Source organism: Podarcis pityusensis (assembly GCF_964106645.2).
Source record: "Podarcis pityusensis genome assembly, chromosome: 7".
NCBI classification, from domain to species: domain Eukaryota; kingdom Metazoa; phylum Chordata; class Lepidosauria; order Squamata; family Lacertidae; genus Podarcis; species Podarcis pityusensis.
In genome coordinates, this window is record NC_138031.1 from 63,097,580 (window position 1) to 63,123,864 (window position 26,285).

At 43.2% G+C, this 26,285-nt stretch overlaps 1 protein-coding gene across 1 annotated transcript in view; it reads right to left on the reverse strand.

Moving 5' to 3' along the window:
• The window catches only part of SYCP2L (synaptonemal complex protein 2 like), a gene marked incomplete at both ends in the record, with an annotated part of 31,440 nt that overhangs the window by 1,103 nt on the left and 4,052 nt on the right, over positions 1-26,285 (reverse strand). The window contains 24 exons of the mRNA XM_081014536.1: positions 976-1,046; positions 1,124-1,223; positions 1,737-1,831; positions 1,968-2,092; positions 2,646-2,780; positions 3,397-3,466; positions 4,218-4,291; positions 6,389-6,503; positions 7,098-7,147; positions 9,359-9,518; positions 10,155-10,203; positions 11,605-11,654; positions 12,041-12,092; positions 13,382-13,443; positions 13,868-13,973; positions 14,426-14,534; positions 19,453-19,605; positions 20,076-20,136; positions 20,235-20,327; positions 21,153-21,198; positions 23,737-23,789; positions 24,158-24,300; positions 25,351-25,385; positions 26,094-26,182. Of these exons, the coding sequence (XP_080870662.1) occupies positions 976-1,046; positions 1,124-1,223; positions 1,737-1,831; positions 1,968-2,092; positions 2,646-2,780; positions 3,397-3,466; positions 4,218-4,291; positions 6,389-6,503; positions 7,098-7,147; positions 9,359-9,518; positions 10,155-10,203; positions 11,605-11,654; positions 12,041-12,092; positions 13,382-13,443; positions 13,868-13,973; positions 14,426-14,534; positions 19,453-19,605; positions 20,076-20,136; positions 20,235-20,327; positions 21,153-21,198; positions 23,737-23,789; positions 24,158-24,300; positions 25,351-25,385; positions 26,094-26,182 (2,096 nt within the window). The remainder of the gene's footprint in view (positions 1-975; positions 1,047-1,123; positions 1,224-1,736; positions 1,832-1,967; positions 2,093-2,645; positions 2,781-3,396; positions 3,467-4,217; positions 4,292-6,388; positions 6,504-7,097; positions 7,148-9,358; positions 9,519-10,154; positions 10,204-11,604; positions 11,655-12,040; positions 12,093-13,381; positions 13,444-13,867; positions 13,974-14,425; positions 14,535-19,452; positions 19,606-20,075; positions 20,137-20,234; positions 20,328-21,152; positions 21,199-23,736; positions 23,790-24,157; positions 24,301-25,350; positions 25,386-26,093; positions 26,183-26,285) is intronic.

The window sequence follows — 26,285 nt, forward strand, 5'->3', positions numbered from 1 at the left end:
GGGCTGTTGAACGCTGCACCCACTACATAAAGTGGCCCAAACATTTCAGCCTGATGGACCCTAAACTTCCTCTCTGGTGGAGTCTCCTTTCCCAACAGTTTATCCATGAATGCAAGGATGAGATCCTCAACAGTGGCCACATGGATTTTGGAGATCAGGGAAGGTTTAACCTTCTCCTCCTGCCACAAAGTCCTAACCATGAAAGAAACAGGGATGGGGACGGAACTACAGAACTAACCCCTACACAAACCTCAATCCAAACAGGGTGGTGGTGTGTGTACCATGGCTATTACTTTTAAAAAGAAAGAAAACGACACCCCAAACCACATGCACAAGCAAAACTAAAGATGCATTTCATGTAAGACGCAACTTGGCCCTTAACATCACCATTATTATTCCTCTTTTATACATTTTTTTAAAATAAAAACAGGAGCCAAGAAGCCGAGATTCGGAAAATGTTCTGTGGATTACTGGTTCTGCATGGGTTGGTTCTTTTTTTTGTTTAATGTCATTATATTATTTTTCATAAATGGCTTTTGAAATTGTGGCGACGGATAAGGAAATTGACATTTACATTTTACACACAGGTTGTGCTGTAGGCTTGTTGCAGGAGGGGCATTCAGCTTCCCCAAACTTACAATTTATTGCGGCTTTGAGAATTGCCAGGGGGAATCCAATGTCCCTGGCAGCAGAAGCACATCTTTGTTCAAATAAAATAATCTGGAAAAGCATGAGCAGATATACACCCACCCACTCACTCCCTCCAGGGTGGCTGTGTGAAAAGAAAAGTACAGTAGAAGGAACACCCAGTCAACTGGGCTTGATTCTTCCAGCTGTGCCATTTGGAGACACCATCAGTGATGTAGAGATGCATGCGCTAAAGTACCTAGAAGATAGCAAGCCCAACAGACGGAGGAAAACAGTGCACAATTTTTTAAGCGGTGCACATTGGACAGACAGCAAGATGATAAATACCTCTGCATTTGACGAATACAAAAATTGTTCATTTTGCTGTTGAGTTTGCTGGATTGCTTAGTCCAAAATTCCTGAAACAAACGTTCTCAGCGTGAGTCGTTAAATCAATCCACAGACAACAAATAAAATGGAAAAGAAATACACACACCAAAGTATCCTTCTCAAGGTTTGAAAGAAACCGAGTTCTCTTCTCGAGATTGGCAAGTTCCTGGGTAACTGTCTTGTGGAAGTGTTCCAGTTCATTCAGCCTGTTGCAGACAAACATAAGTCATTTTACCGCTTCAGGAAAGCAGCATTTGACACTCATCTCACTAATGAGAATTGACAGAGCTGGGGGGAAAGATGCAAACACAACATGGAAAACAGTATAAGGAGAACCAATCTACTACATCAGGCAGCTGGCTTGCAGCTAGGTCCTTTGACATTGTGACTTCCTGATGGACACCTCTTGGGCTGGACTAGTAAAGCAAGCCTAATAAAATGCAAGACACAAGCTGGAAAACAGTTTTCATTGACTGAGATAAGGGAGGAAGCAGCTTAGATAACAATGCTCCCAAGCCTGCTTCATTAGTCCTAGGAAAACCTCTGTACCAAAAGAATAGACATCTTCACTTCAGTGAACAACACTGTACAGCAGTCTCTTCTTGCAACCCTCCTGCATTTGAACCAATAACAAGTCACATGCATGATAAGACTTGAGGCTTTTGACAGCAATTACTGCAGAAGAGATGCCACACAGTTATTTGATGGATGCCACGTACCGGCCCTGATGAATCTGATTCAATAATGCCAAAATATGCCGTTCAGACGTCCTCAGAACGTTTTGGGTATAAATCGCCATCCTCTTGTACCTAGACTAGTCACAATGCCAGCAAATTAGAATGGGGAAAATACTTGGAGCAGGTGAAGATACATGTTGAAATATTCATGCCAGTCTGTAAGCAACCCGTGGTGCACTTAAAATAAGCATGATGTTGCAAATTATTAGTTACCCAAAACGTTTTCTTCAATACGTGTGTGAAGCTTTCAAACGCAGCAATGACCTCCGAATCGCCAGCTCCTTCCTCAAGTGTTTTGGAGAAAAATACGTCTTCCTCTAACTCTTCTAAATTATGGCCTGCAAGAAAGACACACCACACACACACACACACACACACACACACACACACACACACTATATAAGAACTTTGTGTATGCTCAGTATCTTGGGGAAATCACTACTAAACTGCAGCATTTTTTAAAGGAATACTCTGGAAGCATTACAATGTGTTTTGCTGTCCTGGGCTTCTTTAGGAGGAAGGGCAAGATATAAATTTAGTTAATTAACTCTCTCTCTCTCTCTCTCTCTCTCTCACACACACACACACACACACACACAGAGCAAAACTACACGGCACATCAAATCTAGCTTGGCCACCTTTCCAGAGAGCAACTGATAATAAAAGCCAATCACAGAGTACATTAAAAAAGCCTCCGCATCAATGGCTGCTAGAAGCCAGAGTTACTATAAAAACAAAGGAGAAACCTCTGCAGTGGAATGTTCTGGAAAACACAGGTAGATCTTCACTGTCAACAAAACACAGGAAGTAGGGGAATTAGGAAATGTGAAAGGAATTCAATTCAGTACAGCTGCAGCAAAGGCTTGCTGGTTTCTGTTTCAAAGTAGTCACCTTCCCGAGTCTCCTCTTCCATCTCCGGGGAGTTGAAGAGTTTTCTTGGTACAAAAGGAATGGTAGGGGAGCACTCATCCCTGGGCTGCCTCCTGGTGAGCTTTGAGCGCTTTCCACTGGTACCAGCTGACAAATCTAGCAAAGACAGAATCCCAAACCCATTTCTTTGTTGCTGGAGGTTCTTATAAGGCTTTGCATGCTGACAGATGAATGCTAACATGCATTCTCCTTGAATTAAGTCCCAAGGGACTTCAGTGAAACTTCTCTGTTAAAGCAAACTTAGGTCCATACCACGATGAGATTCCAAACTTTCACCACCTGGAAGCGTCTCCACCCCCATCCTTCAGCCCGGACACTGAGGTCCACCTCTGAAGGTCTTCTGGCGGTTCCCTCACTGCGAGAAGTGAAGTTACAGGGAACCAGGCAGAGGGCCTTCTTGGTAGTGGCACCCATCCTGTGGAACGTCCTCCCACCAGATGTCAAAGAAATAAACAACTATCCGACTTTTAGAAGACATCTGAAGGCAGCCCTGTTTAGGAAAGTTTTTAATGTTTGTAGTTTTATTCTGTTTTTAGTGTTCTGTTGGGAGCTGCCCAGAGTGGCTGAGGAAACCCAGCCAGATGGGTCGGGTATAAATAATAAATTATTATTATTATTATTATTTGCCTTGCAATAGTGGTGGCTGCTCATATCCCTGGGCTCAGGATACTGTAAATGAGGGGGTTGGGGGTTGGAGACCCTTCCTCTTTACCTGAAAACTTCCGCTTGGATTTGGAGACTTCATCTTCCATGGGCAGAGTACTAGAAGCAGCTTCATGTTTCTAAGAAGAGCAAAAGCAAGACAATACGGCAACTGCAGTATGTAATTAAAAAAAGGCATATGCTATCCCCATACAGTCGTACCTTGGACGTCAAACGTTTGACTTCCAAAGCTCCTGCAGCCAATAGGAAGCCGCAGAAGCTCCGTTGGACGTTCAGCTTCCAAAAATAGTTTGCAAACCAGAACACTCACTTCTGGGTTTGCGGCATTCGGGAGCCAAAACGTTTGAGAACTAAGCTGTTCGAAAACCAAGGTACGACTGTATTACAACTGGGAATTACAAAGTAAGAAATAGCGCAAAGCAGTGAGAAACTTATTTTCATTTGCCACAGCACAACCCATTTGGGGACATGGGTGTCTTCTTCAGGAGCAATCTGAAATCTTTTTTCAAATTCTGCAGCTTGTCCGCATATTGCTTATCTGGCAAATAGTGCTACCATGATGCCAGGAAGACAGCAGCAGCCATTCATGTTGTTCCAGCTACCCTACAGAATTGAATGAAGTTTAAGATCGCTCCCAAAGAAGAAAGCTGTGTTTCGAAACATGCTGAGCCGCAGTAAATCTGTCTGGCGAGCACTTCTGAGATCAAGTTTCTTTTTGCATTCTTTCTGGTTTCTGTGGCTCCCTGTTTGTCGGTTTGCAAATAACAAGTGCAGCGTTTCTGTTTCCACACACACACACTTTTATCTATATTTCATGTGCAAACAGGTGAAATACCACAAATACATCACCCACACATCCGGGAACTGTACCTTGCTTGCTCCAGCTTCTGAGCTATTGGGCAAAAAGTGACTCGGCAAAGTGTCGTCCGCCATTTCCAAGTCATCTAAAAAAGAAGCAATTAATCTGTGAGATGCATCTGCAGGTCCTTGATGTCCACAGAATCTCGCCAAAACACAATAGCATGAAAGCGTCAATGAGAAGTGCTGCTCCATCTACCTAGAAGTCTGTATATTTGGACAGACAAGCCACTACCCAAAGGTTCCCCCACATTCAGTCACATTTTGCTGTGACCACAGCCTCCCAAACCACAGATGAGGTGACAAACCTTTAACCACGCAGAACTTTGCACTACGGGGGGGGGGGGGGGAGAATAATCACAGAACCGTAGAGTTAAAAGGTATGACAAGGCTTAACTAGTCTAACCCCCTCTGCAATGCAGGAATCTTTTCGCTCAATGTGGGGCTCGAACCCACAAACCAGAGATTGAAAGTCAGGGTTCAACTGAGCAAGGGGGGACTTGTAGGATGGAATGTTGTTTCCCCCACAACTGAATAAAACAATACAATAATAGGAAACTAGCATGCCAAGACGGTTAGACTACAACTCTTCTCCTTGACATGCTATTTACTATCTGCAGGGATTTTATTTTATTTTTGTATGGAGAAAGTATTCCACCTTTGAAGGTGACTCAGAAACTACAACTAATCCAGGATGTGGCTGCTAGACTGGGGACTGGAAGTGGCCACTGGGACCCTATAACACCGGTCTTAAAGGATCTATATTGGCTCCCAGTACGTTTCCAAGCACAATTCAAAGTGTTGGTGCTGACCTTTAAAGCCCTAAATGGCCTTGCGAGAAGCAAAGTTACAGGGAACCAGGCAGAGGGCCTTCTCGGTAGTGGCGCCCGCCCTGTGGAACTCCCTCCCTTCAGATGTCAAGGAAATAAACAACTATCTGACTTTTAGAAGACATCTGAAGGCAGCCCTGTTTAGAGACATTTTTCATGTTTGATGTTTTATCATGTTTTTAGAATTCTGTTGGGAGCCGCCCAGAGTGGGGCAGTCCAGTCAAATGGGTGGCATACAAATATTATTGTTGTTGTTCCACTGTGTAAAGCCCCAAGTGGTACAGTCCAGACATAGGCTTGCCAGCTCATCTGTTCTGACAAACAGGCCTTAGAAACAGATTTTAGGATTGTGCTATGCAGATGAAGGAGGAGGTACAATTCTTAGTGACTGGGGGTTGCCACGGCATGGGCTTTCCCCATTGTTGAGAGACTTCCAAGTGCATTCAAGTGAATACAGACCCCCTTCAGTCATTACCACTCCACACTCAGCAGCATCCCTAGGGACTAGCCAGGTTGGCCCCTGCCAAGGGCCCAAGCCCGGGGGGGAGGGGTGCAAGAAGAAAGGCAAAGAGAGCTGGTGGTTGCCAAGGGAAAGAGTGGGTGCCAATATAACTCCTTGCCAAGGACACAAGGGAGCCTAGCTACATCTCTGTCCACATTCAGAACTTAGTACAGTGCGATCGCAATTTACGCTGATTTTACTTACACAAGCACATGTTTACGCACTTGGCTGAAAAATAAATGAATGAAAAGGGGGTGGGAAAGTGGGGGAGGGATGTTGGAAGGGGCCATTCAAGATTCTGCAGGAGTCTCCAGAGCCCGGTAAATCAAGGCGGAGGGCTTAAAAAGCTCTTTCTGCACTGGGGTTTTCTGCATTTGCCTCGCTTTCCAGGCTCTGGGGAACTCCACAGAGATTTCGTGGGATCTCAGACGGCCCCACGAGATCTTGTGGGAGCCTCCCAAGACCTTGCAGAGCTCATACGTGACCTCGCCAGAGCCCAGTAAGCAAGATGGAGGGCTTAAAAACTCATTGTTTTGGCCTGAGGGCAAAGGCCTGCTCAGCATACTGGCTTCAGTCAGGTAGGGATGGTTGCACGGGGGCAGTCCTGGAAGCTGTCCTGACTTAATTCAATTTTGCTGTAATGCACAAACCCCCAGAACGTGACCCCCCACAAGTTGCGATGACACTGCAATGCCTGCTGAGGACTCAGCTCTCAGTCAAGGCAAGAACTACTAAGAGAGGATATAGAGTGAAGCTTATGCTTTCCAGAGATCCACTGGCTTATCTTTTCCTCTCAAAACAAAAGCCTGGGAATCGCAGAGATATGTGGTATATTAGGAGGAACCACCTACTGTGTCTAACATGCGATATAGGGGTTGAGGAAACCATTGGTGGCTGCATTGCAGCAAAGTCATTCAGCTCTGGGCTTGGCTCCATCCTTTGCTCCCCCCTTGGTGAACTCCCCACCTGGAAGAGAAGGCAAAGGCATCAAGTCTACTATGGAAGAAAGGTCTAGCAGCAGAGTAGTGAATGTGCAACCCAGGCTCTTAAGAAACAAAAGTTATCTACCCGTGTAGCTCATGAAACATACTCTACTGGGAAGGTCACAGAGCTCACTAGTGGAGCAGATACTTTTTATGCAAAAGGTTCCAGATTCACCATCATCTATAGGGCTGGGATTGATTCCCTTCAAACTCTAGAGAGATAATCTGCTTAAACAATATTGAGTGAGGCAGACCCATAGAATAAAGGCAGCTTCTGCAGTAGTAAGAAAGAAATCAAGTTACCGTAAATCTCACTGTGAGAAAGTGTTTTGCAATCTCTCGTTTCATATTGTCACTGGGATATATGGTTGAGTTATAGACTTGTGACTGAGACTCTTTGCTATCACTTTAAGTTTGATTAAAATTCAGCCATATTATTTCTAAGAATCGGAAATGGCACATGAAGATTTTCTTATGTAAGCAGATCTAGATGATTCAGAAATGTTAGGCTTTCTGACACTGCAAGAGCCTGGTCTCAAAATATATATATAAATATTAGAATTGAGCTTTTCCTTACCTTCTTTCCATGGTGATCGCTGCCACTACTTGGAGAAGACAATGGCAATACTAAGTGAGGGAGGGGCAGACAAAAGGTATTCATTAAGAACAGCGGAAACACAAGATAGCTTTTCTAATCTGCTAAAGTTAAAAAACTAGAAATAATACTTATGAATGGCTCTTGCCGATTGAGTAAGGCTTCATATACAGTGGTACCTCAGGTTACATACGCTTCAGGTTACAGACTCCGCTAACCCAGAAATAGTACCTCGGGTTAAGAACTTTGCTTCAGGATGAGAACAGAAATTGGGCTCCAGCAGTGTGGCGGCAGCAGGAAGCCCCATTAGCTAAAGTGGTGCTTCAGGTTAAGAACAGTTTCAGGTTAAGAGCGGACCTCCGGAACGAATTAAGTACTTAACCTGTATTTCAATAACTGAAGAACCTCAGCATTCTTGGGTAATTTCAGAGATAGTGTTAGATTAAAAGTGGTTGACCTTTGTGAGAGATAAGCAAAACAAAAAAACAAAACAAACAAAAAAAACCCACATGGACAAGCAAAGGATGTTACTTCATTTTGCAGCACACAAAATATATAAACCACTCAGCTAGTTTGAAATATACATTTACTTCAAGGTAGTTATATGCTTTGCTGCCTCGGCAAAAGAGAACTTAAAATGCAGCAACCCAGCCTCACATCAATCCACAAGGCACATTGCGCCACCATCATGTGACTGCAACTCCACGGCAGCAGACACATCTCTTCGCATGCACACGTATAACACCGGCTACTGAACTTTCACTAGCTATCACCACCATGCTCTATAGATGCTCTAGTTAGCCCAGTATCTTTCTTCAGAAAGGAAAAACTTGGACGTTTGCAAATGAGACGGGCATCTACCAGCCAGGCAGGATACTAAAAAAAGAGGGCCGTAGCTCAGTGGTGAGTGCACCTGCTTTGCATGTAGAAGGTCTGAAATATACTCGGAGTAAAGAGTGGATTTCATGCTCTTTATTCAGCTCATAGTGGTGAGGAGGAATGAAAGTTCCGCCAAAGTATCTGCTTTATATACATTATTTACACAATGGGCTGCACGTGATTGGCTAATTCCGGAATTCTCCTGTAGGCCAATCAGGTTGTAGATTCACTTCCATCTGGAGCTGGGTTGGGTGGCTCCTGCAGACCAATCATACTGCTGCATTGTTCTAGGACCAATCAGACTGCTGCATTCTGAATCCTATTGTTCTCGGACCAATCAGACTGCTGCATTTTGGATCCTAGTCAACTCAGTACATAACAAGGTCCCAGACTTAAAGCCCTAAAATGTAGAACATCTTGAGCTAGATTATTGAGCTGTTTCATTATTATTTGCTGATGTTTAATTTTACTGTTTACTATTAGTTTCTGATGGATTGTTGAATGTTGCTTTGATATAAGTTGTTTATTTTAAAGTTACTGTGACTTTTAAAATCTTGCATCAGGTTGTTACTGTTCGATGTTTTATTATGTTTGTACATGTGTTGGAAGCTGCCCAGAGTGGCTGGAGCAACCCAGCCAGATAGGCAGGGTATAAATAAAATAATTCTTACTATTATTTTCAATGGCCTGGCTAGCTCTAAGGCATCTTCCTATTTCTGCGCGTCATATGGCTCAGCCAGTATAGAGCAAGAGACTCTGGGCAAAAGATTCCTGCATTGCAGGGGGTTCGACTAGATGACCCTCGTGGTCCCTTCCAACTCTACAATTCTACGATCAACTCTCTATATAGATGCATGCTCTGTAAAGCCTAATGGAAGCAGCTTATTTAAGAAACCATGGCTTCAGAAGTTTCCTTGATTGGGCAGCCCTGTTCCATACCCCAAAATTGATTGGATAGCCCTGTTCCACCCACCCCAAAATGCAACAGTCCTTTATAACCAAAAAAAGAGGAAATAGACCAGTCTCCCCACTCCAACCCCCTAACACTAACTAGAACGTGAACTACCAATCCACATACTGTCGCATTTATACACACTCTCAAGTCACACTTTGCATTCTTCCTGCTTTTCTTAATAATACAGTTATTTTAGCCACACCCAGACAGGGAATAATATGAAGCCTAGAGAGCCACAATTATCTGTCCTTACAGGCTCTGGCTATAGCCCCATCCACATTTACTTGGGTGCAAGTCCTGCTGAACTTTTCAGGGCTCATTTCCAAACCAAAACAGAATCTGGCTACATCTCTCATTTAGCCTGCATCAGGTGGCTAATTCAAAATTGTGCTGTATACCCCATTTTCACCTTTTAACTTGCTCCTGACCCTCTTCTTTTTCCGAGTATAGTCTGCGGATTTTGACACCAGCTTTTTCTGAGAGTCAAGGACCCAGCTTTTCTCACTCTCACTGTTGCTTGGAGTTTCTTGGTTGCTCTCTGAAGGGAGATTATTCCTGTAGCTGGCAGACTTGTAAAAAAAGAGGTGAAGAGAGAAGTTAGTTCAATCTACCAATCTTTTGCAATAAAGAATGGGGATGTCACATCCAAACATTTAAAGTAAATATTGCATTCATACAATAAAGAATGGGGATGTCACATCAAAACATTTTAAATGCATAAATCATCTCAAAATCAACATTAAACACAGAACTAGCTTTAAAAAAAAAGTTATGCCAGCGACTCTAGTTTCAGACACAGTGTTTCACAATACAGGGTGGAGGGGGGACCTTTCCAAGCAGAGGGCCTTCTCGGTGGTGGCGCCCGCCCTGTGGAACGCCCTCCCACCAGATGTCAAGGAAATAAACAACTATCTGACTTTTAGAAGACATCTGAAGGCAGCCCTGTATAGGGACGTTTTTAATGTTTGAAGTTTTATTCTGTTTTTAATATATTGTTGGGAGCCACCCAGAGTGGCTGGGAAGGCCCAGCCAGATGATGATGATGATAAATTATTCCAACTCAGAAGCCAAGTAAGTGCTCAAAAAGCCCCACGGCTGATCACACATTTCAAGTACTACTATTTCTTTCTGGATGCCTGACAACTATGTCCCATCCATTTCTGATATCCCTATTCCCATGAAGACTTAAGAATGGGCCTTGTTACCAGTCTTCTCTTAGACTTGCTCTGTTCAAGGTCTCCTTTGCTGGAACTCCTGTGCACAACACAAAAATCAGGATATTAAAGAGATGGCAGAAGAGGCTTCCAAAGGATTTAGGACGACTCTACAGAGTCCTGAGTTACACATGCTTAGATATTGAAGTCCTAGAAGTCTCCCAAGCTCAGCTCCCGCCCACACTTCCCTGCTAATTACAGCAACTTTACCTTCAAGCGTTAAAATATCCTGGTTGAGAGCCAGAAAGGGGGAAGGGGTGGCCAACGCCACAGCCTTAGATATGATTCTGTGCTCCCAAGCAATTTTTTCCCCTGCCCCCTGTATGCCTACAAGACACCTTTGACTGTGGCAGTGCCAAGCAAAAATAAAGAGAAAACCAAGAAGGCAGTCCAGTGCTGAGTGGGTGGAGAGGTTTGTCCTCTCCCATCATCAAAACAAGCATCCCCACCTCAGCTGATCGGCACACTTCTAAGTGGAAAAGGTGAGCTGCAGGATCTTTATGTATGAGGAGGTATGCACGTGAATGTGTGAGGTTGCGACACCCACTTTGGGCTGCCTGTGATGGCCAAGGGGAAAAGTGGCCCTCAGGTTAGAGCAGTGCTTCCCAAACTTGGGTCTCCAGCTGGTTTTGGACTACAACTCCCATCAACCCTAGTTAAGAAGACCAATGGCCAGGGATGATGGAGGCTGTAGTCTGAAAGCAGCTGGAGACCCAAGTTTGGGAAACACTAGGTTAGAGCATCAGACTGGGATTCCCAGATTCACATCCTTGGGTTAGCCATGAAGCTCACTGGAAGACCTTGGGCCAGCCACTTGATCTGCATAATCTAATATTTTTATAAACTTATGATTTTATATGGGCTTGAAGCCACCCAGAGTGGCTGAGGAAACAGAGCCAGATGGGTGGGGTATAATATAATATAATATAATATAATATAATATAATATAATATAATATAATATAAATATAATAATAGGATACCCCTACTTTAATCGGATATTATGTTGCTGTTGTTGTTGTTACTATTACCTCCCAGGGTTGACCCAAACAAGCAGAATTCATTAAGCGGCAGCAGTGGTGGGTTGTAAGGGGTGGAGCCACATTCTTGGCCAGCAGGCCATAAAATCACAACACAAGCAAAATTTAATTCAGTCATGACAACACAGCGTTGGCTCTCACCCCAGAACCCTTTCCCATAATTTCAATGATCAAGAGCTCCTCAAGTAAGCAAAGGCTTACTACTCAGTGGAAGATTCCACACTGCTCAAATTGGATCACAACTAAAATACTCTTAAGTGTTTCAATCCCCACTCATTCCATTTCTCAGGCAGCATCTCTCTGATTTTACTTCTCATTTCCAGCATCTCATCTGGATATACTTTCATAATTAAATCTGTGTAACAGCCCCAAGATAATTTTAGTGCAAGATTCCAACTATACCTGGGTAAAGCAGCCTTCTGGACAAATACTTTTTGCTTCATTTCAGAGACCTGAAAACAAAGTGAACTGAAAATACATTCAAGGTGTTTTGAGGGTTTGGTTTTTTAGAAATGAAAAACACTCCCAACCCCAGCACAATAATTCTACTAGGCCCTGTAGTGATCTCACCAAATTTCCTCCAAGGCTGCGTTTGAAGTCTCAGCTATGAATTCATTTCTAATTTACTACTGCCAGCAAGTAGTAAACCTGGGGCACAAAATCTTTCTCTTTAAAAAAACAACAACCAAATTCAGGGTGTCTGAGAAACACCACTAACTACAGTACTAGGTGTGTGGGGAAGGTGGAAGAGAAGGGCACAATTTATATTAACTATTCACGATATAATTTGTTCACCAAAAACTCTGTTCAAAATATTTCTCCAACTTAAGTGTCTCACCATCTCATGTGTGGCAGGATCAGACGTGTATTCAAATTCGTACGCATCCTTCCTGCAAAGTGAACATTTCCAGATAAACAGAACTTTTTACTCCTGTGAAAATAACCTAAAAGCAGGATGCATTTTCAAAGTCGCTATGAAAATTCAAAGATGGGCGGCTCAACGGAGCTGCAGCCATAGCTTTCCAAATCAATGGCTGAACTCAGCTACCCCCTACACCACCTCCAGCATGATGGCCTCTTAGGACAACAAGAAGCTGCATATTGGACAGACTATTAGTCCAGGCTTGATTTTGATTGACCAGAAGTGGTTCTCCAGGATTTCTGGTGGAAGATTTCCAAAGCATCTGCTGTCTAGTTTGTTTTAATTGGAAGCGTCAAGGGTTCAACCTGGAATTGTCTGCTTGCAAGGCATGGGCTCTCCCACTTCCTGCCCTTATGATTCTCGATGGACTGACATTTCTTGGGCTACATTTTTACATGGTCAACACCAGATTTAGGGTGGTGTGGGCGGACCGCCCACATAGGATGCCAAGCTGAGAGGGTGCAAAATTGAGACAATCCATAACTGAGAAGATCCATTTGTTTGTGCCAGATTTTGGCCTCCCTTAGGGCACTATATTAGCAAAGATTACCAAAGTCCACCCCAGTCACATAGGGATTTATACCAATTTAGTGCTTCTTGGTATCATTCATACCAGGCCATGGCAGATTCCTGGGGGTTTCTCTGATGTGCAAAATACTTCTTCTCGCTTCACAGAGAATGAATATGGATAGTCTGTCACCATGAGAAATGAACATGAAAAATCACTTCATGAAACGTATTAAAAAAGTTAAGGTAACCTCTGATCCTTAGGAGCTACTTTAAAAATATTATACTTCTGCCATGAACAGAGTATTGTGGATGTTTGAAACAGAATTACTTGCCCTTAATCAGTGGATAAGATGTTAACTTAAAATATTCACCTCGTCTGTTTAAAACAGGGGTCGGCAAAGTTTTTGTGGCTTGGGCCGGTTCATGGTCCCGCAGATGCCACAGTGGGCCGGAGTGTGTGTGCGCACACACGTAAACGCTATTTCCCTCACTCCTTCTGGCGCAGAGGTGGCATGTGCAGCTTCCCATTGGCTGCAGGAGCTTCCTGCAGCCAATGGGAAGCCGGCCAGCGTCGCGGAAGGCGGTCCCTGCTCTGCTCTGCGCTGGTTTAGCACAGTGCATGGGAGCCGACCGAGCGGGCGGCAGGGGTCCATGGGCCGAATAAATGACCCCCATGGGCTGCTTGTGGCCCATGGGCCTTAGGCTGTCAACCCCTGGTTTAAAACATACCAAACAAAACTTTCTTACTTTGCCTCTGTGATCTGTCTGGCTGAACTTCTGACGGCATTTGTCTTCTCCAGCAGAGCATCCTGGAAAGGAAACATGGAGAGTCAGATAATCACAGATTCAAGAATGGGAACCTAGTCTGCTTTGTTTTAATTAGAAGTGGGTATAATGAAACAACAGCAATTACCTCACACCGGTAAAGGTAAGTCTCTTGGGTTACTTTTTAGAAAAAAGAATACTACCGAGCAAAGTAGGACCAGTTATCAAAGGGAATAACAGTGTTTTAACTGTCAGAAATCCATTATATACAATTTCTTCCATTCCAGCCCACTGCACATTTACATACAGTGCTAAGCCCCGCCCCCTGGCAAACCTGTCAAAAGGTGAGGTGCAAGTCCCTTAAATAAGTAAAAAAATCAATAAGCTAATCAAGTGAAACAGAACACAAGCAAAGAATTAAAACCTTTGGAACCTGCTAAGAAAACCAAGTTTAAAAATGCAAGTTACCTTCACTAAATCCGTACTGTTGCAACTGGGTGAAAGCGTTAAATCCACGTCTACGGGAAATGCTTGTATACCTTGCAGATGGGATTCGCCTTCAATGCCTGGCTCACTAAAAGCAGCAGAAAGAATGACAGGCAAGAATTATATGCCAGAGCTGTCATCCCAAGGCCAACAGAACCAAATAGCATCTGTGGAAAGTTCGCTTAAATGTCAGTCCTAACACAAGTTTGCTGGGAAGGAAGCTCAGCCAGTTTCAGTGGGATTTTTCTCTGAAGTAAAGATACTTAGGTCCAATGTTATTGACTTCCAAATAGGGCAACACACAAATGTACATTCTTTTTTATTACAACCCCCGTGAAGTAGGTTAGCTGAGGGAGAGTGACCATGCTAAGATGCCTTGTAATTTTTCCTGTACAAAGCACAAGTTTAAAAAAATTGGCCCCCCCATGACACTTTCTATATAAACTGATGAAGCTGCAAAGCAGTCAGATGGACCATCAGACAACTGAACATTCCACAATAAAACTGTCTTTTAATAGAGATCTCTACAGCTGCACTTACACAGCCCTATCCTTTCGTCTCTGTGGAGAGGCATTCGGTGCACTTGTCTTCAATGGTGGAGGAGTTTTCAAAGCATTTGTTCCAGAAACTGCACCTACATCACCAGAAGCTTTCAATTGAAAAAGGGAGAGAAAACTAAATCAGCAGAGTTTATAAACATTAAAATGCCATGCAAGGCTAGAAACCCAACCCTAAATTCATTCACTTTCTGAACAAGTCCTACTGGTTTAAATAATAAGTAATCATACACAGGCTGCAGTCTTAACCTCATTTATCTGGGAGCAAGCCCCATTGAATTAAGCGGGACTTGCTTCTGAGTAGACATGGTTAGGATTGATGCCTTGGAACAGGAAACAGCAAGAACCATTCTGACCTTGACTGTCATTTTGTTTTCCTGTCAGTTGACTCTCTCTAGTTGCAGTGGCATCTGAAGGAGCAATGGTTTTCTGCTAGAAAGAGAGGGGTGGTGGATGAGCGTCAACAGAGTACATTTATAAACGTCTGTTTGGGAGATGTAAGAAAATAGATATTTACACCAGTTAGAAATGTATTTTTCCAGGCTAGAGATGGAAACAGGCTTTTAAGCAGACTTGCCTTTGGGCAAAATCAGGGAAGTCCTACATAACAAGATTTTCTTCTTCTTTCAGGTGATGAATAACTAATACAAGGGATGCGGGTGGCGCTGTGGGTTAAACCACAGAGCCTAGGACTTGCCGATCAGAAGGTCGGCGGTTCGAATCCCCTGCTCGGTCCCTGCTCCTGCCAACCTAGCAGTTTGAAAGCATGTCAAAGTGCAAGTAGATAAATAGGTACCACTCCGGCAGAAAGGTAAACGGCGTTTCCGTGCACTCCTCTGGTTTGCCAGAAGTGGCTTAGTCATGCTGGCCACATGACCCGGAAGCTGTACGCCGGCTCCCTCAGCCAATAAAACGAGATGAGCGCCGCAACCCCAGAGTCGGTCACGACTGGACCTAATGGTCAAGGGTCCCTTTACCCTTTACCTTTAATTATTATTAACTATTACAGTGGACGCTCGGGTTGCGAATATGATCCATGCTGGATGCACGTTCGCAACCCGCAGCAGCGCGTCTGCGCACGCACAGGTTGCGATTCGGTGCTTCTGCACATGCCCGACCGCCGAAACCCAGAAGTAACCCGTTCCGGTACTTCCGGGTTCTGGTGGTCCATAAACCGAAAAAACGCAACCTGAAGCATCTGTAACCCAAGGTATGACTGTACTACTACTACTATTTGTACCTCGCCCATCTGACTGGGTTGCTCCGGCTACTCTGGGTGGCTTCCAACATATTTAAAAACATAATCAAACATTAAAAACTTCCTGTCACAGGGCTGCTTTCAGATCTCTTAGGAAAACTGTGTCATTGTTTATCTCCTTGATATCTGACAGGAGAGCGTTCCCCAGAGCGGGAGCCACTACCAAGAAGGCCCTCTGCCTGGTTCCCTATAACTTCCCTTCTCACAGTGAAGGAACTGTCAGAAGGCCCTCAGAACTGGACGATGGGGGTAGAGACATTCCTTCATATATACAGGGCCAAACAATGATGTGCGGTAGCATTTGTATAGACTTACTGGGAAAGCTATCCAGGATAAACAAATATTATACTGCTAGCAGGTTCATACCTGGCTTTGCTCAGGAATTCTAAGAAAACCCCCAAAAATCAGCACTGTTTTGAAAGGTTCGGGCCATAGACTTGTTTCAAAATGGCTCCCACTGTATCCAAACATAGATGAAAACCTGTTCCTTGATCTCAGGAACCATCATGCAAAATTGAGGCATACAAATGCATATCAAACAAACAACTTTCCAAAATATATAGTGAATTAATTATCAAGATCCTCCTCCCTCCCCCATCTGTCCCAACAAATCCTGTTGGGGGTTTTATTTGCCACCCTCTTTGCAGCAATGTACTTTTTTGGGAACTTTTAAAGTAACTCTTCAAACAGTAACACTCCAACCCCATTTAGCTCACCTTGCTTCAGCTAGTGCAGTGCTTCTTCTGACACACAGCAACTTTTCCCAACACCTTCTTTATTTTCTCAGTTCCTACCATTTTACCTCTCTCGTTCATATATGGCTGCTGAGTTGACAATTTTATAGCAGCTGTCAACTGAGGACATTATGAGGGTTGGGGATACTGGATTTTGATGGGTAGTTCATAGAACGGAATAACAGAATTGTAGAGTTGGAAGAGACCATGAGGGTCATCTAAGTCCAACCTTCTGCAATGCAGGAACCTTTCTGCCCAACAAGGAGCTCAAACCCACAACCCTGAGATTAAGAGTCTCATGCTCTACTGACTGAGCTATGATGTCACATGGCTCTATGTAATTTTGTATTCACTTGTGTTCAGCAGCAAAGGAAAGAACAGAAAGCTGGGCACCCAGCAACTGCAACAACCCCATCTGGCAAATGTTGTCCCCAAATATGCTCACGGATGTAGCTGCAACTGACAGTAATGTTGAAACGTTCAGTAAGGAATCTGAACCCTCAAGATCTTTTCCACTCTCCACATGTCTGCTTACCACTGTAAAAAAATGAAAATAAAAAAATCAGCAGTATAGACAAATTTTCTAGGCCAAACATGGGCATGCTGTTGCCTAAGGGTGCAAATGCATTTTATTCCACACACCCCAATACTTCCAGAAGCTGCCTCATTTTACCATCCTTCCAGAGTTCCCATTTTAAAATTCATCTTTCTTTCCCCCAGCTTTTAAAAACGTTTCCCTCTTTCTATGCAGTTTCAGAACTATCAGAAGGAGCCTCATTTAATTTGATACAATATAAACTTTTTCATAATTGAATGGTTTGGTCGGGAAAAAAGCCTCAACCCCAGGTGTCTACCATTTATATGAAGTGTAATGCATATATGTGTGTGTATTCTACATTCTATGTCACACTATAGTCTCAAACAGTGCTTTTTTCCCCAGAAAAAAGGTGCCAGAATGCACTTTCCCCAGCAGACCCACCCCAGAGCTCAAAGAGGATAATCTTCGGGCTCTGGGTGTCTCCTCGCCAGCCAGAGGCTTGTTGAGGCTATTCAGCTGAGGGGAGGGGAGGCTTCCATTCTGTATAGAAAAAAAGCCTGGTCACAAATGATTAATTTCACTTGCTTTCCAGTACTGTAGCTGTATTAGTTAGTTGTAGTAAGGAAGAAAAATACTTGACATGAACCCCACCAAACTCAGAATAGACTTGAACGAGGCTCTAAAAAGGCAGCTATGGTGAAAACCAGGCATAGGCAAACTCTGGCCCTCCAGATGTTTGGTACTACAATTCCCATCATCCCTGACCATGGGTCCTGTTAGCTAGGGATGGTGGGAATTATAGTCCCAAACATCTGGAAGGCCGGAGTTTGCCTATGCCTGGTGAAAACTAAAGGAAGGAGGCATTTGTTCCAGATTAAGACTTTTTTCCTCCATGATTAGCTCTGGTGCCACCCATACAGCCCCTGATGTAAACATACTCAGGATGTAAACAGAAGAGACATGAAGTCTCCAACCACACACATAGACCCCTCACTTCTGGCCCCTCTTTGCCATGGTCCATCTTGACTTGTCAATGACTTCTTTATTGAGAAAACCGGCTCAGTTGGGCATGTTCAGTTGAGATGCTTCGGATGCACAAACTATTTCTCTCATCAGAAACATTTGCACAAGCCATGTGTTTAAAAAAACACCCTTGACCCCAATACCCTGGAAGAGAGATGGCTCTTACTGCAAATGAAGCGTGGCGCCAAGACCAAGGGAAAGCCCATCCCAAATCTCAATTTACCCTTTGTTTAATTCTCCCAGTGAAGATAGGGAGGCATAACTCTAAAAAGGAATGCTTCTGGAATGCCAGCTGTGGAAAGGCGAAGAGGCAGCAATCCAACCCTGTCTTCTCAATCTCAGTGAACTCCGGTCGTGGAAAAAAAACAAGGGCTGAATAAAAACAAGGGCTGTATTCTGTATGTGTTTATATCAATAAGTGTGTGTGTGTAATATTAAAAAGAATAACAATGTTTCCACACTCAAGTCACCTGAAGCAATAGCCAAGAGAGTGCAAGGAAGAAGCACACAACAGTTGTGAAATTAAACCAACACAAAAGGCGGAAAGGCCTAGAAAGAGTCTTTTTTTTGGCTAAAATTGCTGCTCTTGTACAGATGGGGATCTTTATATACAGGATATGGCAAAAGGTAAGATTGAGGATATTACATACATGGCTGAGACCAGTTAATAGACTATCAGTAAATTTACAGGCTGCCCTCCAGTACAAAACTCCTCAGGGTGATCAGCAACAACAAAGAAAGCATTCAGTACAAATCACAGAAGCAACAGCCACAGTAAAATTCAGTAAATCTGTAAGACACACATAATTGACCGGCTATTATAAAACATGCTGATTGCCTGAGCAAATAAAGATGACTTTGCACAGCACCAAAAAAGTAATCACAGTTGGCACCAGGCAATTCTCACTGGGATGCATCTGGAATTCCAACCACAAGATGCCACAAGGAAGAGCCTCCTCTCCTTGGGTACCAGTTATCTAGAATCAAATGGCCGGAGGACCCAGAAAGACTACAATTAAGCATCACATCTGACTTGGATACTAATATTGGTGCATTCAAAAGACACTCACCTATTGTACTTTGCTGTGGCTGATCTCCACTGCAGTTATCATCATCTTGGTCAAGCACTATCTGTCCAATTAAGTTATTGGAAAAGCAGAGTTTAATCCAGGAAAAGCACTCGCTCATGGATAAAAGTTGTAGGAAATGAAAAAATGCCTGCCAAGTTCAGAATCTGCAGCTTTCCAGTCTTGAATTTTGTTGATATTATTAAGCAACCAGCCAATGCTTTATAACATGAGGCAAATGGAGCAGGTATTAGTTGTGCTTATTTAACAAATGACCTAAGCACTTGGCTATTATACTAACGTCCATAAAGAGAACCAACATGACACACAAAATTCAAGACCACAGAAGGGTTCTGAACAAAGGTCAAATGAAGGGAGGGGGAGAAATACTTGCCATCACTTTATCCTTTCCCATTACATTGAAGAGCTGTGTCAACACATCAAACTGGCTATCAAAGTGAATTTGTATCTTTTTTACTTCTTTTTTGTTGATGGCCGTGGGATCCTTCAAGACCATTTTAAGAATCTTTTCTCCCCCTTCCTCTTTAGAAAAAAAGAAAAATGCATGTTTTCTAGAAGATGCCAACACTTTGTTCAAACAGCATAAATAAGGCACCACAAAGGCAGACCACAAAAACAATTGCAGCTGCAATAATGGTTTAACCTTTCTCCAAACCCAAGAAAACCTCATGGTGTTTTCATATCTGCTATCTTCTCCCTACATGTCAAAAGTTACCATTATTTGCCTATGGCAAGATGGCCGCTCCTGTCATCTACACAGAGTGGGATAACTAGGGAGAGCAGAGCAAGAAAATTCCAGGAAAAGGCTCTCTTGAATCTGAAGCCACTCATGTTTCCCCACAAAACACTTTAAGAATCTAAAACACTCTTCCTGCTTCACATCTGGATTCATACAGCAAGTCTATTTCCTGTCAACAGTAACTAAGATTTCTCTCCATTTGCACAAGCTCAGTTTACACACACGTTTCCTTTGAGTGTATGAAGAGTCTCACCTGTAAGACGATAGCTACTAACTGCTTCCTTTGCCAACCTCACCGACTCCCAGAGACCACCCTGAAAGGATATTTGAAGTAAAATTGTGTCCGTTATTTTAGTACAGCTAAGAGCAGCCAAGGGCAAAGGGGCTCAGTATCTTTTTCTTTTCTTTTTACCTCAAGGCTGTCCACATAGAAAGTAATGCTCTCACTTCCAAAATTGAAGTCAATCCAAAACTCCTTTAGTTTGTCATCAGCTGGTTTCTGTAACTTGGAAAGAAATGGGAAACTTTTCTGCTTGTTTTCAGAAAGAAAGGAAAAACTCGATAACCTGTGGACTTCAGTACATAAAAGCTTAAGCCACATTTGTCGTAAGACACTGATGTTTTTGCTGCAACTAACTTGGATACCCCTCTACAAATTGTAAATAGCTTGCTTAATGGTTTAGGGAACAGAAAAAACAAGCCACACACGTTACAAAGCCATGACTGTCCCCCTCTCCCTTGCATGAGTACTGCTTTGACCACCATGGGGGTCCCAACACCAACTGGCAGGGGTAGTGGCTAAGCCTTCCTTTCTCCATCTCTCCCAAAACATCTCCCCCAAAGGTGGCTTGCAAGAGAAACGAGGCCACTTAGCCTTTGCTGCACATGGACAGCTGCAGTGTAAAATGAAGGTTTTCCCAAGTTAGCCAGCTTTAATATAGTTAAAGAGTTAGCTGCTTAGAATAAAAAAGGCACTGACAATTCAGCAAATAGTTTTTTTCTGATTTCAAGCAGGATCAAGGACTCTTTTCTTGTGGTCTTTTGTGAGATAGAAGGGAGAGCCTCCTGTAGATTCTAGGTCCCTGGAAAAATGAGAAGTCTAAAAATACTCAGGGAGCCTCTAAGAGGACAGGAAGCTTCTAGCTTCAGAAGTCTGCCCTCCCACTTGTAGACAGCAATCAAGACAACAATGGAGGTGGCATGCTGCTCCCCACCACCTCCCTCTCATGTATTTACATTGCTCAGATGCAAAACACCTGAAGAAGGCCATAGGAGCCCTATTAAGCATTATCGAGCTTCATGCAATATCACAGCGATTTTTAAGCATTACCATGTTCGTATCAGCAACAGCAGCTTTGCATGGAACTGAGTAAACCCTGCAAAAGAACAAATTCGCCACTAGAATATCGGTCTCAAATACAATCTGCTCCGACCCCTGCTTCCCCCATCTCATAGCTATGGAAATAGCTCGTCTCCCTCAAAACTTCCTCTTTCTCTACTTTCTCCCCTCTCCCTCCCCACCTCGACCCCACCCCACATTATCTACAACAAAAAATGTCTCAAAATGACTGTCATTGATTTGTATGAAGGATGCTTAAAACACAGACACCGAATGTACTTTTGTTACCTATGAAAAATCTTTCAATAATAATAATAATAATAATAATAATAATAATAAAAAATGCCTTTCGCAACGTTTTTATTTAAAGCAGACAATGCTAAGTACAGCCCAAACAGGTAGAAAATGCCCGACAAGCAGCGCTGGCAAGCCTGAGCATGGAAATGGATGAGTACAAACATGTCGCAGATGTGTAACCGTATGCATGCCAGGGGGTAGTCAATTTGGTGTCCTACAAAAATGTTACTGGACTAAGACTGCTGCCACCCCTGACCACAGGGCATGCTGGTTGGGGCTGATGGGACCTGAAATCTAACAATATACAGTGGTACCTCCGGTTAAGAACTTAATTCGTTCCGGAGGTCCGTTCTTAATCTGAAACTGTTCTTAACCTGAGGTACCACTTTAGCTAATGGGGCCTCCCGCTGCCGCCGCGCCATTTCTGTTCCCATCCTGAGGTAAAGTTCTTAACCTGAGGTACTACTTCTGGGTTAGCAGAGTCTGTAACCTGAAGCATTTGTAACCCGAGGTACCACTGTATGGAGGGTGACCCATTGACTCCCTGTGGTCTACGTGCCCATGCTGTTCTCTCACAGCATCAGAAGCCGCTTAATGTACAATTGCAGTGGCAGGCCTCCAAGTTAGCAATGACCTACAGCAAGACTGAACATGAGAGGTGGTGATTGAGCCTAAGCTAGCCCATCTGTTTGGAGAACTTCAACGCAGGTCAGCACCAGCTCACGTCAACACCATCTGCCATGGCAAACAAGGTGGGCCCGCATCTCTTCCCATGCCCCATCAGCAATTCACACTTCATTAAGTAAAGTCCTTTCCTTTCCACACTACTACCAAGGCAATCATATCAGCGTATCAAGTGAAAGAGGTTGCCAATATGGATACTTCCTGAGCCTGAGTTTCACTGGGGGACAACACTAGAATGGGAAGCAGACATGCACACATGACTTCCAGCTTCTGACGTGGCCACATAGCCCTTTCCATGCCGCTGGGGAAACACCCAGCAGATTTCGACAACAATGGAATCAGGGCAAAAAAATATTGAAAAACAAATGAATAAACCATCTCCCATCTCCTCTGAAAGAAAGTTTGCCCTTTCAAGATGTTTAGAAGCTTGGGCAAAGGGAGACTTGTATGTTGGGAAGCAGGCATAACTCATAAGTAAATTTATTTCTCATCTATGGCCTTAGCCTACTGTCAAATTTCAGAAATCATTCCAAGCATGTCAAATGCGCTACTTAATGTGAAAATGCCATTCAATAGCCTGAATATTCATCGTTGTTTTAAAAAAACAGAGTCCTCTAAGTTAACAGGACAGCAGTTGCTTAGAGTGTGGTGCTGATAACGCCAAGGTTGTAGGTTCGATCCCTGTATGGGAGGGATGCATATTTCAGCATTGCAGGGAGTTGGACTAGATCAGCCTTTCTCAACCTGTGGGTCCCCAGATGTTGAACTACAACTCCCATCACCCCTAGCTAGCAAGGCCAGAGCTCAGGGATGATGGGAGTTGTAGTCCAACAACATCTGGGGACCCACAGGTTGAGAACCGCTGGACTAGATTATCCCAGGCTCCCTTCCATCTCTGCAATTCTATGATTCTGAGTATTAAGACCTTACTTTCCAAAATGCCCAATACTGAAACCATGAAATAATATTTCAACATAATTAGCTAAACCCCATTATTGGCAGGGCCAGCTTCAAAGATGACTTCCCCCACTAAGCTGACCCAATATTTGTACATGACTAAGCCCTGTACTTTTGGGCTCAACTGGATAAGCCTTCCACAGGAAAATTCCACTCCCAAAGTCTCCTCCATGTGTGCATGAGCGAGAGCAACTGAAAAACTCACCATCCAGATTGTCTCTCATTTAAGTATCAAGGTGACAGCATGCTGATTCTTAGCTCTGTAACTTTTGAAGCTTTTAAGACCAACTCAGCAAACTGCCATCCATTCTGACATGATCTGTAGCGCTACATCTTTCTATCTCCATGCTTTCAGTGCTCAAGACTGGTGTAGTTCTGCAACATAACTTCACATGCCTAGACACTGGAGTTTATGCATTACCGGCCTGAACGGGAGAACTTGGGCTCCTAGTAAGCTTGCCTCAGCAGCACCTCAGAAGAGACATGCCTACATTGAGTGGGGAGGAAAGAGTCTGGGGCGCCCAGTTACTTCTGTGGATAAGCCCAGAAATAGAGTCGGTAAACAAAACCGGCAAAAGCCTGTGATAAATCAGTGCTCAAACTCTCTTGGGTGAGCATGTTTGTGGCAAGTCCTTACCTTCTTTTATCCCCAAGTCTTTCATTCAATTTGTTAAGAAATAACCTGGAATCCTTCAAGAGGGGGAAAAGGGAAAGCAGAATGTGACGATTATTTTCAAAAATTGTTCCAACGCCAATTCCATTTTTTAAAAAAATAAACATTGCATGCTCTTCCCAGTGGCACATAAGCCACCGTACAAATGCAAAATGAGTTCAGAAGGCCTGAGTATCACAAATCAATCAGCTTCAGAGTTGTTTTAAAGACAACCAGCGATGCTTGATTTTCTTCACTGAGAATGCACCGTTAGCAGATTACATCCATTAATTCAGTGAAAAGGGAGAGAAACCAGTTGCTATACTCTTTCACAAAAAAAATTCCGCTGTTGCTATACATTTGAAGATTAGCAAAAACAAGAAGCTGAAAAAACAAAAGCCCTTACTGTCTCAAAATCTCTTTCTTTGATTTCTCTAAAAGCCTTAGCAAGGTATTGATCTTCAAACCAGTTGTGAACAAGATCGTCTCTCAGCTTTTTCAACATTATCCTGAACAGGGCTTCCACAATAGCAATCTGGATGTCATAGTCTGCACAAAGAAAAGAGTTACTGAAAACAATATATTCAGCATCCCATATGCAAAGTATCTTACCAAGTGATGAAAAACTTCCTTCCATCCTTCCTTGCACTACAAGTTTAGATCAAGAACTATTCCGCTTTATATTCAGCCTTTGCCCAAGTCCATTATTCCAATATTTCAAAAGGCAGCGTGCTTTCCCTCCCTCCTTCCCTCCTGGGAAGTTTGATGCTATTGCTACACTATTTATCTTGCTAAAGGGAAATGTGATTTATTACTACAGTCTTATGACTTTTGCATTTCCGAGAATAGTCAAATATTCATGTGCAACCATTACAGGTTCATTGGCTATGACTCAACAAAGGTTTGCCACTTTTGTCCCATAAAAAACCATGGGAATTAGAACTAGTGCCACTAATGCACCTAATTTAATTCTACTGCTAGGGAAGAGATCTCACCTTTCCAAAGAACCTCTTGCTTAAAATGGTATTCATATCAAAATACTTGTTTGCACATAGCATTTCTGAAGAAGAGCTGCTTCAGATTAATTCTTGTTCTTTAGAGACAGCAGTTTAACCCTTGCCTAGTCAGTATTCCCTTAACATTTTAACACAATACAGGAATAAGAAGAAGAATGGGGTGTATCAGATATTAGAGCAACTAGTGAGGGCAGGGAAGCTACAGCAATCTCACCCTAGCATTCCCTGGGACTAATCAGGCCTACCAGGTCTTTGCATTTGGCCCATGAGCTGGTTTTGCCCGCCTGGCATCATCTATGCCGTTAGATGTGAGGCAGGTAAAAGTGCTTTGTAAGTCCTGATGACCAGCTGATCAGCTGAGTGGGCAAAAACTGGTAACGACATTTCACTGGGACATCAGGTGACATGTGGTTCACTCAGTTCTTAAGCAGCAGCTTAGTTTTACAGCTAACATCAGTTGAAAAGTACCACTCTACACAGGAGTTTCCGTATTCTTGGATTTTAGCATCAGATGTCTAAGGCCTCGTCAAAACAGGTACCTGGACTTTTCCCAGCCCCAACCAAGATGCTAAGTTTTTCTTACCACCAACATCCAGAATTGCTTTTGCAAGTTCTTTCCTGAAACGACATAACCCATTAATGAGCTTTAAGCCAGAGAGAGAGAGAGAGAGAGAGAGAGAGAGAGAGAGAGAAACAATTGGGGATTAAATATTTAGACATAAGGTATGAACAGTCAAAACCGAGAAACAAAACATGCATAACAGGAGTGGACTGAAAGGGAACTTTTGCCAAGACTGTCCAATTTAATCTTTATGAAGCAACGTGGCAGTTTAGGGCCACAGCAACCAAATGCCTTTCTCCCTCATATTCAAATGCACGATTCATAAAAGTAAGTTCTTCACTTGAACAGTCATATGGATCTTCAACCACAGGCACAGTGCTGCGGTATACAAAAACTGAAATTGTCTCCATATGTTTCCCAGTAACGCTGTGAAAACTGGACTAGTTGGGCCATAGGCCTGGTCCAATAGACTAGTCTTATGTTCTTAGGTAGCCAGTGGTGGGTTTGGGCTAGTCGAGTCAGGGATAATGGGAGTTGTAGTCCAAAAACAGCTGCAGGACCACATAGGCTAGCCACACTGCACTAATGCAAGACATTATTGGATGCAAATATCTCCTCATTTACTTCAGCAAAAATTCAAACTTTCTGTTAAGTAGATCCAATAAGAAATTCTGGAAAAGAAGAGGGGAAAGATTCCTTCCTAGCACCTAACAGAGCACAGAAGACACACAAGGATTAAGTCCACATGTTACAAAGATGCTTACATGAGCAGACACATCTCTTCAGACCCGGCAAACTTCTTTTTCTCCTCTTTTCCAGTGTTATCCAGCAGAGTGTTTAAGGTTCTCAAAGCCTTTGATACAGGAAGTGTAAGAAATGTAGGAAGACAAGAATAAGTAACTAACGACTTTGTTTTACTTCCTAGAAATCATTCCACACATTCCTTGTTTGAAACT